Source organism: Bombina bombina, chromosome 5, assembly GCF_027579735.1.
Source record: "Bombina bombina isolate aBomBom1 chromosome 5, aBomBom1.pri, whole genome shotgun sequence".
NCBI classification, from domain to species: Eukaryota; Metazoa; Chordata; class Amphibia; order Anura; family Bombinatoridae; genus Bombina; species Bombina bombina.
Window position 1 is genome coordinate 316,641,624 of NC_069503.1, and position 13,837 is coordinate 316,655,460.

Here is a 13,837-nt window from a genome sequence, read left to right on the forward strand (position 1 = left end):
CTGGAACCTAACCCTGGCATAAACTGAGAGCTACCTGTATATGTGTGTGTGTAAATTACAAATCTATAATATTTAATAATGTGTTTTACTGTGCATTTGCTGAAAATATTTCACATTCCAATGTTCTGTATATATATATATATATATATATATATATATATATATATATATATATATATAAATATATACATACACATATACCTACAACTATATATTCCAATAGATATATATTTTATATTATCATATATAATATAATATAATAATAATACATTTCTATGTGAAGAACATTGGACTGTAAAAATATGTGTAACACACTTTGGGTTTCAGGCTTTATGTCTATCTTAGTGTCAGGTTAGTGTACTTGAATAATTATCTTAAGGTGCATTATTAATTATTAACATTAATATTTTGCAATATTTTGTATTTAATAAATACACAACCCACCTTAAGATAAATCACGTCGGATTAGTGCATATGAAGAATTTGTGTACTTCTTTCGGACTTATATGCACTGACATGAGTTATCTTACGGTGCGTTATGTATTTATTACATTTTAAATATTGAAAAATATTAATAATTAATGTAAATAATAATTTACTAAAATATTTTTTTTAAAAACTGAATATAAATGTATATTTTACAGTGTTTATAATACTCAAATAATTATTACTAATATTTCTATCGATATTTCATATATAATATTTAAATAACGTGCCTTAAGATAACTAATTCTGCATGTGCGCTAACCCAACGCCGTGTTAGACCTAAAGAGAAAAACCTAAAGAGTTTATTTTACATTCCTATGTTCTTCACATTTTTTTTATTTTTATTATTAAGCATATATTTCTGTATATGTGATAATTTTAATGTATAGGAACAGATATATATGTATATATAGATATTTATTTCAAATATAAATATTTTACTGAATGTAAAGAACATAAGACTGTGAAATATTAACTCCTATCGGGTAAGTGCAGTGAAATAGTTAGAGCGGCTGTGATATCTGAAGTCCTGAAATTAGCATGTGTCGGGCTTCGCTCGCACACAAATCTTTTAATTTCAACTTGTAATACGAGAGCTAACCCGCGTGCAAAAAGAATACTTCGTAGCTGTGTTTACCCTCGAGCAGGAGCGCTAAATACCGATCCACTTGTAATCTGGCCCTTTATAAGAAATTCAATTTTGTGTTTAATATCCATTTAATGTGTAGAAGTTTGGTGCTTTATAATAAAGGTTATGAGAAAAAACATTAATTTTAAAATGCATTAATTTCAATGTACACTTAAACAAATGCTTAGCTTTCTCTAACTATTAATAATATTTTATTAATTTTTTATCTCCATAAAACATTACATTTTTATACTGTTATTTAAACATGGGACATAAATGTGTTTTATTTATATTAAAAAGTATGCAGCTAGTAACATCAATGAAGTTATCATTGGATGCATCATAAAATGAATGTTCACCTTTATGGAATTAGCATTTATGTTGAGTGGGATTAATTAGTATGTCTGATCAAACATTTGTCATGTGATTTTATTTTATTTTTTAAAGAAAAAAACATTTTCGTCAAGTTTTCTAATCAGAAATTATTGCTGTTGTCAAACCATTAAAGATTTTGTAGTATTCTTTCAATGAAAACCATTATTTCCAATCTAGAATGTGGGAGTTTGAAATGCTTAATTCGTTTACAGGGAATATAAAACCTGTGTTTGTCATTATGTGATTTGTACAATACTCCTGAACATTGAAAAACTCATTTAAAAATCCTATTGCTTTTGGCAAACCAGAAAAAACTAAACTAAAATAGACCCCTCAGCTTTATTCATACTTGCATGGTTGGTGAGCCAGCCTTGATGAATAGGTGTATTGGATTTCTGCACACTTCGATTACTTCACATATTTATACATGACACACCTAATCTAAAATTTAAATTACCATAGTTTAAAGGACTACATTTATTGATGGCAATAGAATTTAATATATGAATATTTGTTAGCTACTACATATTTTCATTAAAAACACTGTAAATAAAAGATATTTGCTGAATATAGAAGATAATGAGCATTATATAGTAATTATTGTGCTACCTGTATATTTGTATGAGTTCATTTTGTTTAACTATTTTTAAATTAGTAAATAGATCATATAGCTTATAAATATGTTAAAAGATGTTTTACGTGTATGTAGTTATATAAAGTCATTCGGAGTGTGATAAATAGTCATAACATAGTAAAATAACAATGTATTTGGGGCAGTTAATAAGATATGTTTGTTAAAAAGAAAATCTAGAGAAGTCACTTATTACATGTGTACTCTGCATATGAATAATAAATAAAGTATCAATTAAAGTTAATACTGAAAAACACCAAACTTTATATAAATTTGTCAAGGAAACATTTTAGCAAAGGTGGTAGATTCTAATTCAGTGTAAAAAACTTTTCTTTTTTTAAAAACAAAAAAACATCATATAGAATTTATTGATAAAAAATATTATTTTAACTGTAAAATAATCTTCCCACAAATACATTTGAAGAAAGAGAACGCTAAAACAGTTAATAGCATACATAGTAATAGACTGTAGTAAGCAGGCCTATCTTTTGGGCAGGGCGAGAAGGGCACCCACCCAGGGCCCTGCACTTTGTGGGACCCCACACTTTCAGGGGTGAAGGTATGAGAAGGTACAATGTATATCCTGAAAAAGGGTTTATGGTATCAGGACTCAGGAGGTGTAATATATACTGTTAATCTTTATATAGTTAACATAACACTGGATGTTGGGACAGGTGTGGTCCATACAGGGGGCAAAGCATACAGGAAAGTTATTGATAAACATAAGGATGAACTAATTAGATAATTTACCACAATAGCAGTATTTGGCTCCTGCATTCTTATTTAATATCTTGGGTGTACAACATTTTGCAGTTGGTTGCAATAACTTACTATTCTTAACATAATATTATTTCCATTATAAACTACAATTATATACACAGGAAAACAAAGTATAGCTTATTATACCAAATATTAAAAAAATGTCTGTAGATTGAGAAAAAGATACATTACACCTACTAACTAGAAAATAGCTAATGTGACAAGAAACAGCTAAATATATGTACAAAGGATATTGTCAATTGTATCTTGTCACCAAACTCTACTCTCCTGACTTTCAAGTTCTGTTTAATGTCTACTTGATACTGCTAGCACATGACTCACCATCCCTTATGAAAAGAGGCATTTTCTATGGCAATTCTAGTTAAGTGCATATCATGCTGCACTAATATAGTGCAAAATCTTGCCTTACACATAGCAAAAAAGATGTAGGCAACATTATGAGAGATAGAGAAAGTAGAAAGATTATAACATTTACAAGTGAGTGTATTTAGAGAGTACTATAAAATACTGCATTAGAGGACACTTTCATGTTAGTTGTAATTGTGGCACGAATGCTTTAGAAATTTTAAGTCCCATCATTCCATATTAAGTCATGAACGTAAATTAAAAAAAAAAAAAAAAAAAAAAAAAAACACCCTAGATACTCAATGTATATAAACATCAGCCATCTATGTGACATTATATACAATAAAGTTCATTACAAACTTTTACAGTTTATCTGAGTAGGTACAAGGAAAGATGTCCAGAAGATGGTCTGTATAGATTTGTACTGATGGCAACATAACAATAATACATTGAGCCAGTCTGGTCAAGGGCCAGTATACTTGCGCATGATAGCAGAACATGTCTTTGCAGCTTGAAGGATCCAGAAAACAAAAATATGGATATTATGTCATTTAATATGTTGTTGTCGTGTTTTCGAAATCTGGAATCAAAATATCAATATTTCCTCAAAGTACGTTTGTAACCCTCATGAGTTCTTTAGGTGGCTATTCTCAAAACGTAGATGTTCTGGTTTTATTTAAATTTAGATATTGAAAAATTTATGTTTTCCAAGTTTTTTTTTAAGTTTTTTTTTTACATGTCCACATCTCCATCATAAGCCAAGGTGAGGGGTTTCAAGCGGTTGTTTTGTCTTCTTGGGGGCTTCTTTGGCTTTTTGCTTAAAAAAATAAAAAAAAATACGAAAAGAAATGATTAATACAAAAGTTCATAACTAATCTTAAAAAAAAACACAATTAATAACGACATTATAGATAATATAAAACTGTAAAGTTGCACCTAAAATGTAAATTTGTTTATGCTTACTGTATATGGAAAAAATGACTTATTCAGTAAATTATACTGTATTTAAAATGTTTGAATAAAATAGATATAAATCTATATGACTGGGATAAGCATAAGTCTATTTGAAAAAATGAATGAAGCTTTCCCTTTAGGAAATATGAGCAGATTTAAAGGGAGAGTAAATGTCAAAATTAAACATTCATGATTCAGACAGTGCATGAAATTTTAAACAACTTTTCTAGTTACTTTTAATATCAATGTTGCTTAGTTCTCTTGGTATCCTTTGTTGAAGAGTAATCCTAGGTGAGCTCCGTGTGTACACATGTCTTTAGATATCAGACAGCAGTGTTTTCCACAATATTTATATCAATTTTATACATAGTTGCAAACTATGCTGCCATATAGTGTCTGTAACATTATGTGGCAGCAGTGTATGTAACTGTATAACATTGATATAAACATTCTCAATACAAAAAAGTGAAGGTGGCATTCATCAATAAGAGCAAACCTTTACTGGAACAAGCTTGTTTCAATAAAGGTTTGCTTTTATTGATGAGTGCCACCTTATATTTGTTTTATATTGAGGACATTTGATTGAACTCATTGAGGGGGGCTGGGAGGTGTTGCACCTATATTATGACTTTATACGGCTGTTATGTGGTAATGTGCTGATTCTAAATCTACTTGGATTGATATAAATATTGTTGCAAATGATATGCTAATGATATGTGCAGGCTCCTGAGTTCACCTATGACTACTTTTAAGAAAAGGATACAAGAGCAATAAGCAAAATTTATAATAGAAATACATTGTAAAGGTGTCAAGCATTCTATGCTCTATCCAATCCATTACATTTTTTACTTTACTGTCAATTTAATGGGCCAGTTGTTCATATTTTCTGTCATATTTCCTGTCACAACCTATTTTTTCTCTGTTAAATGTGCACCACACTTTGATCTTGTTAAAATAAATATTTAAAAAAATCAATAAACAAATATATAAAAATATTGGTGCTTTTTATATTTACAGTATATTGGGTAGTGGCACCCACAATTATATATTTTTTTAGAGGGTAGGTGTCTCAAATAAAATGATTAAGCCTTGGTATGTAGGGCCCATGTGGACTGGTATTGGGTACACTGGTCTAAAGCTTTGATTTACAAATATTTAACATAGCATTCTCCACTGAGAATAAGTATTCCAATACTAACACCTTTATCATTTTTAATAATTGACTCAATTTTACACAATAACAATATTTAATATCCTGATCCATACATCTCAATAAAATATATGGGGAGAGGGTTCCAACCAAGCAGCCTAAAGGTTGAATCGTTGTATTGTAGGTCAGAGCCAAGTGGGTAGGATTAAGTAGGACGTGGTTTGTGCAGTACCAGGTTCACTGTTGAGACATTAAAAGGAAAAAAAAAGTTCCAAAGGGACAGAGCTCTACAATGAGGTCCCTCCATGAAATTGTAATCTCTGCTATTACATTACTATGTACTATGATGTACAATTTCAATTGTAATTAAATGTGTTTTTTATGTGGTAGTCTTTGTTTAAAGCATGTTTAGGTCTTTTCTGTGTACATTAATATGCCCAAGTATCTGTAAACTAAGAAGAGAGGTAACGCAGCATTACAGATATAGAGGACCACCAGTAACACAAACAAAAAAATCAAGAATTGCTAATATGCATAAACTACTAGATAAAGTTCTGGATGAATTATTCTTGCACTTGGTCATCTTTTATAGAAATGTTTCTAATGCATAAAGATGTCATACATAAAGAAACACAAAACCATACTTTAAATCATTTGAAGTTAGTAAAATAATGTGTATATCTTTAACAGACTCCATATAGGAGACCAACATGTCACATCAAATAGATATTGTTCTTCAACTTTTGTGAGATTTGTCTATGTTTAGGGATTTGAGACATACCACATTAATGCATCATTATTTGGTCATTTTGTCCATTAATTTAAATTGCAATATATATTTCCCATGTTTGTATGCAACTAATAAACTGTTAAAATAAAATATTAACACCTCTGATTACAATCTCTTAATACTATTATAGACATTATGAGTAGTTAAAACTTTTTCTGTGTGAAGCTGAGCTGCACTTGAACACACCCCTGAGGAACAAAAAAATTTGTAATTTGTTTAAATGTGTCACGGTTAAAAACTTAACTATACTATTATAAGAAATCTCTAAAGAACAGAAAATAGCTTCATGATTAACTTTCAGTAATTCATTTACATGTTCATTTTTAATTACATTAACATAACTACAAGGCACTCAAAGCAATACTGACATCCAAACAATGTATTTTAATTAAACGTTGCATGTGAGATTAAAAATGAAAGTAATATTTACAATAGTCACATATAAATGCTCACATTGAGATTAAGTTGTTTTAGTCTGCGCTTCACAACTGTGTTTTTTTTTCCCAGGTAATGTATATTTTAATGTATTTTAGTAGACTGAATTCAATTTTCACAAAACAATATTTTACAATAACAATACAATTTCTTTTTATCTCTGTATATTAATACATTTAATTTTCATTGAATTCCTAAATTTAAAATGTACAATGTTGGTCCCAGAGCCCTTTGGGAACATTCCAAATGTATTCTGGCACTGGAGAAAGATTACTCAAACAATCTGTTTTCAGCGCTTAGAATGAGATAAAATTGTCTCGTATACATTTTTATCTCAAACCATCTTCAGCCTATTTGTAAAACAATCTATGAAGCTGATGTATCGCTGGGCACAAAAACTAAGGACATCAATTCAAAGGAGACCTTTATATTTCATAACTGTGTTTCTACTGTACCATTGCAGAATAATATAAAAGTTCATAGGGGTGTACTCATATGTGTAATTTAATGTTCTTGCAGTGAATAAAAATACTGAACCAAGAAATCATTGCTAAAAAAGCAGCCATGCTCAGCTTTCATATGAGAGTCATACAGTAACATTTACGTTCAATAAGTTTATTATAGTTTAAGTAAAATCAGCTGTCTTCCCTTTTCAACATGATGTAATTAGAAATACATTTCGGGATATCAGTTTATAATTTGTGGTTTTTAAAGTTGTCACATAAAAAAAAAATACAATAGAATATTTATGAAAGGTTAAGAGTGTGAAGCATTATTCCTTGTTATACTGACTCACTTAAAAGGCTTCTATAGTAAATGAAAGCATTTAAATATTATTTAAAGGGTTATTAAAGGACCACTAAATACAGTAGAAGTGTATAATTAACAAGCGCATAATAAAAATACAATGGTTTAACATCTACTACTATTAAATAAGCAGTATATTTTTTTCTGACAACTTTAATTTTTCTCCCATTTTCTGGCGCGCTGTATTATGTGACAGACATTAGCCAATCACAGACTAGTATATGTATACCCTGTGAGTTTGTGCACATGCTCTGTAGGATCTTGTTCCCAAAAAGTGTTTATTTAAAAAAGACTGTGGACTCTAAACTAAGGAGCAAGCTCATTTTTGGTTCAGCACCTGGGTTGTGCTTGCTGGCTAAATATACTCACCAATCATCACGTGCTATCGAGGGTTCTAAACCAAAAATGGTCTGGCTCCTTAGCTTAGATATCTTCTTTTTAAAATAAAGATAGCAAGACAACAAAGACAAATTGATAATATTAATAAATTAGAAAGTTGCTTAAAATTGCATGCTCTATCTGAATCATGAAAGAAAAAAATTGGGTTTGGTATCCCTTTAATTATACTTGCATTAATTATTTTGTCCACCTGTACTGAAATTTGTTGGTTTTCTCTATTCCACTGAGTTTCTATAAGTAATGGGCACCATCATGTTTAAATCTAGGTTTCCTTGCCACTGTTATATTTGTCTCTAATTGCCCTAAGCAGAACAGATAGATAATGGGGGACCCTAGGTTTCAACATGGTTATATCCATAACTTTATAGAAAATAAACCTTTACATTTATATTTTCATCATTTAAACAGTTAAAATAATTGAATAAACATAACTCCTACTATGCTCAGGCTATTTGCTTTGACTAAATTATTATGTCTAACCTTTATTTGCTGTTCAACACCCCCTTAATGTAAAGAACTTCCATACAGACTCAAGTTTATTCATTTTATAATAAAGTTCCATGTAGGTAGATTCACTAGACATGGAGAAGTCTCTTCAGTGATATATACAATTTAAATTAAAGGGATATAAACTCAAAAATTCTCCTTTGTGATTCAGACAGAACATACAATAAAAATAAAATAAAAGTTCCCAATTTACTGCAATTATTACATTTGCTTTGTTCCCATGATAGTCTGTGTTGAAGAGATACCTAGGTAGTTGTCTGGATCACTATATGGCAGGGTCGCTATCTGGATCACTATCTATTGCTCTTCCAAATGGATAAAATTCTTGCAAAACTGCTGCCATGTAGTGCTTCAGACGTATGCATGCTCCTGAGCTTACATACAACTGTTCTACAGAAGATACCATGGAAATGAAGAAAACTTGATATTAGAATTACATTAGAAATTTGCTTACAATTGCATGTTCTTTATGAATTGTGAAAGAAAACAAATTGGTTTCATGTCCCTTCAAGGGTGTGTGGGGAAAAGGGGTATGAGATGGAATTGTGCCGCATTTTAAGCATTAGTAGCAAGTACCCATTTGTCCTGCATGTGCAGACTCTTTAGACTTCTGAGTTCTTTGCCTCTGTACCTGTTCTTTTAATCTGCAACATTAAAAGTTATTTTTTAACTTTTTGTGCCTGTTATATGTGCAGCCGTTTCTTCTTTTGTTCATTAGTTGCGGCAGACTCGGCCGCTTTCTGGCGTGCACCCCTCGGATGTTTGCTACACCATGGGACTGCCTGCACTTCCGGTGGCGTGTTCAGTCACTACGGGACCTCGAGCAGTTTGGATGTTTGTTGCTGCAGACAATTTGCTGCCTGCTTCTAAAAGCTTAGTGGCTATACACAAGGCATCTTAAAGGGACATGAAACCCAATTTTTTTTCTTTCATGATTTAGAAAGGGCATTACATATTAAACAACTTTCCAATTTACTTCTTTTATCTAATGTGCTTCCTTCTCTGGATATCCTTTGTTAAAAAGCATATCTAAATAGGCTTAGTGGCTGCCAATAGATGCCTCATGTGATTGACTTACCCACGTGCATTGCTATTTATTCAACAAAGTATATTTAAAAAAATGAAGCAAAATAGATAATTGAAGAAAGTTGGAATGTTGTTTAAAATTGTACGTTCTATCTGAATCATGAAAGAACAATTCTGGGTTTCATGTCCCTTTAATAGCCAGGGAAGGAAGGTCTACTTTCCACATCTGGTAATAATGACTTGGATTTGGCTTCATCTAATAGGTGGGTGTGGTTAAATAAGTACTATGAGTGTTTGCAGAGGCATACAGGTACATCCCATTACTGGAAATCTTTGGAGCTGTACCAAATATGCTCAACTTCCATATATTAAGTTGCTGTATTGTGGCGTTTAGATTCTGCGAGTGAACATATGCTGGAATACACTCTTTGTAATTATAGCATATAATTGCTGGATCCCTTCATCCTATTTTAACATGTTGGTCCCTTTCCACGTATATTCCTGCTGGTTAAACATTTCTCGACACAATTATGATATGCTTATTGGTTTATATTCCTTTTGTATTATTGTTTATTATATAGGTAATCTGCTATTTAATACATATTTATATCATTTATTTGTGCTACCTTTTACACAGTTTAATGGGCATAACATTTCTTTCTTTATCTTTTTTGCTAATACTTTTGTTTTGTGGAAGTCAGCACCATTTAGGAAGTCTTTATTTATTATTATGTGATCCTGGACCACCCTTCTGTTTTTTTTTTTAATATTTAATTCCAGCTATATCGTTGCTTCCCTAAATAGCCTTGACATAACATCACTTTATTTATTACACTTCTTTCTATAAAATAAATACATTGTGTCAAACCCTATATTACATGAAGTGATTCAGCAATGTTCAACATTTTGTGTTGCTAGACCTTTGAGATTTGGTGCCGGTGAGAATTAAGTTAATGATTATAGTATATTGTTTTTATTTGAATAAAAGTTTTGTTTTATGATATACATTAACAAACTGAAGGTTTAAGCTAGCAATCTTTGGGAATGTTCATTTGCACCGAAAGAGCATATTTTTCTTGGTGAATCTGGTTTAGGTAACACTAAAAAAAGTATAAGTTCTATTCACTCAGTACACCTTTGCCGAATTTTTCAGTAATACACACAACAAAAAATGTAGTAAATACATTAAATTGGGTTTAAAGAGTAATAATATTCTGCAACAACCAAAAATCATATACATTCTACTATACATTAAATTCCGACTTCCTCCCCCATAGAAAACTCTCCAGTTTAATAAAGAGAGTGACTGTGAGAGTGATTGAAACATATTTTTACAATTCAACTTCAGAAGTTAGCACATCCCCATAATTACCACAGATGAAAAACTCTATGCACAAAATAAAATAGTTTATATACATGGTATAAAGATTGATACTAGAAAATGTAGAACACTCACCAGGCCAAATAGATCATAGAAACAATAAAGATGAGAAGAACAAAGGCTCCTGCTGCAACCCCATAAACCCAAGTCTTCAGCCTCCCATCTAGAAAGAATGAATGTTAGTAATGGATTAGTCAAGTTACTAATATTTGTAAGAGCTGTTAATGGTGCTTTAGACAGATGCAGCACATTGCATTTCAATTAGCTGCAGCCCTCTTTGGCACACAGTGGGTTACAGAAGAAATATCCTTAGGAAAATTAATCATAAACAGTTAGTAACAGGATTACTATGTAGTGCTAGTAATTAATGAAGTATATTAATGCAACATTCATAAAATGAGGGATGGCCAAATAGAATGCCATATTTATTAGAAACATGCGGCTAGATTATGCGTTAGGGTAAAAAAGCAGCGTTAAGAGGTCCTAACGCTGCTTTTTTTACGCCCCCTGGTACTACGAGTCTTGCAGGTTTAGGTGTACCGCAAACTTTTTTGGCCTTACTGCATAACGACTTACGTAAACTTTGTAAAGTATTTTTTCTATGGGACTTCCATAGCGCTGATATTACGAGTCTGTCCTGGGAGGCCAAAAAGTGTGCGGTACACCCTACCCTGTCAAGATCCCTAACGCATTTAAAAGTCAGTAGTTATGAGTTTTACACTACAACGCCGTAGCATAAAACTCATAACTAAAGTGCTAAAAAGTACACTAACGGGGGGCGGAGCAAGCCTGGGAACTGAGCGGTTGTCTATCAGCATAGCTCCGGCTATATATTATTAATAACTATATACCTACCTGCTCAGCCCAGCTTATTATGCAACAATAAGGTGTCTGCAGGCCTGTGGAACAGAATCAAGAAGCCCAGGGACTTATAATCTTCAGCGAGTCCAAAATTTAAGCAGATTCTGTGACGGTTCCTACTGGGACTTTAGAGCCGCGGCCATTTTCCAGCTCACGGCAGGAGAACTGCCAACTTCAAATAATTTGCCTATTTAGAGTGCCAGGGTACAGACAGTTTAGAGTATGGAGATGGCTAGTGCTGCTATTTACAGACTGCTGTCAGACTTTGAGCAAAAAATACTTGAGAGATTTGACAGCCTCGAGGTGAAGCTACGCGACATGCGTGCGGGGTCGGCCATGTTTGACTCCTTGGCTTACACGGGGACTAGCGGGCAGAGTAAAGGAGGACAAATGAACATGCAGCGTGAACCTGTATACCCGCAGAGGAACAGATGTGAGGAACCGGCACACCTGGGAGCTTGTGAGATCCTCCCGCCCGCCTTGGTTCCTAACTGGGGAGATGCGGCCGGCTCTCTCGGGTGGGACCGAAGTGGGGTACAAGCTGGACGGATGGCTAGAGAACTTCTATGCGCTAAACCCCAGCTACTTAGATCGGGACTCTTCTATCTGCCTAGTACAGGACTTCTACTGCTACAAGACGAGGTCTGCAGGATTTTGGGGCTTTTGCCCGCTGTCCCATTGACATCTGAAGCCGCCTCCTGGCGAAACATACAGACCCCATATACCTATGCGAATAATGCCTCCCGGACCGGCATAGGGTAAGGGACATGAGTGGACTTGCGGGGTGTGTGAGATTTTGACCCCGAACACTACACCTGCTCAGGATCACTCCGTTGGGGTTTGTTGTGTTTGTTCCCACCAGCTCCCCCAACGCTGGACTGTATGTGTGTGCGGGAATGAACCTGCCCTATCTGAACAATGGGTATCATGGCTCCGGTACTCTTTATAGCACTGATGCAATTTTGGCTTACGCTCAGGACATTCGGGTGCTTTGTGCCTGGTCTGCTGGGTGTGCTGCTGTTATAAGAATGTTTGACACTCAATTCAACCCAGTCTAAGTTTAGACAATTTGTTAGCAATGCTCTGTTTTTTTCTTTTCTAGGTATCTAGTAACTGCCTAACGGCTTGTTCAGCTACGCATATTTATTTGTCTGTATATAAAGGCAGACTTGGCCACTTGTGAGCAGTTTGGAGTATCTCAGGGTTTCTTAGTGGGACGCTAAATAACCCATTCTCAGGGGGTGCGATTGGAGCTGCCCATCTGGCAGTGTTATTTATTATACAATAATTTACTGTATCGCTACAATATACTCTGCCACTGCAATTGGAAAAGTATATAGCACTCCTCTGATAAGTTGGGTACTAAGGGGTCCCTCTAGCTATTACCCCCTATATACTGTGATACTACATTACTCTATTTAAGGGTGTGGGATTAGAGCTCCCCATTGGGCAGTGTTAGTTATTTAGGCAGACATTTACTGCATTACTACACTATATTCTGTCACTAGAATTGGAACAATGTATAACACTCCACCGATATGTTCGGTGCCCTGGGGCCCCCTAGCTATTACCCTCTATAGGTACCCCTTACCTATTCTAAATACTCCTGATTAGACAGGTGGCTGCTGCCCTCTAATTGAGGCAAGTCCTAATAACATTGCAACTGTGCCTAACAATCCTGGTGGGTTTCTCATAGGCTCACCAGGGTCCTTTCTGACTAATACTGATGTGTATACTGAGCCTCATTAATAAGTTGGATCCTAGAGTACATCTACAAATGTAATCCTCTGCATATTGAAGTACATTACATATATGTTTTCTGTTGGGCCCAGACAAAATATAAATGTATGACAGAGGGTGATGTTTATTATCTTACAGCTCTATCTTAAGACAGGCCCCGCTGTGCGTAGCTAAAAGTCTAATCTAACTAGTATCCTTCTGTGCAGTTTTAGACTATATGAGGATTGTAAAAGCCGACGTGTGTGTGCTTCGTGTGTTTAAGACAGTTCACTACTAATTAATTATTGAGCATATTTGAATACTTTACCTAAACTAGTTACCTATTCCTCCAAAAACTTGAGTGTATATATCCTGGCATGCAGATCCCTTACAATATCACTATATACTGAACCTTGACCTTTATAGCTCTTAAGGGGTTGCTCTATGTCTGTGCTATTAAGGAGTGGCTATCCAGCTAAACTGATACAAAAATGTGTGTACAAGTTTTAGAATTGTTGTTTGGGACTATAACTAGGCACATGATTACAGAAACACAATAGCCG

General features: G+C 33.6%; 1 protein-coding gene across 1 annotated transcript in view; it reads right to left on the minus strand.

The window, feature by feature from the left end:
• Positions 1-2,364: 2,364 nt before the first annotated feature.
• Positions 2,365-13,837, minus strand: part of THSD7A (thrombospondin type 1 domain containing 7A) — a 596,458-nt gene continuing 584,985 nt past the window's right edge. Inside the window, exons 27-28 of the mRNA XM_053714101.1 lie at positions 10,770-10,857; positions 2,365-4,062 (exon numbers count right to left, since the gene is read on the minus strand). Coding sequence (XP_053570076.1) covers positions 3,978-4,062; positions 10,770-10,857 — 173 coding nt within the window. The 3' untranslated portion in view covers positions 2,365-3,977. The remainder of the gene's footprint in view (positions 4,063-10,769; positions 10,858-13,837) is intronic.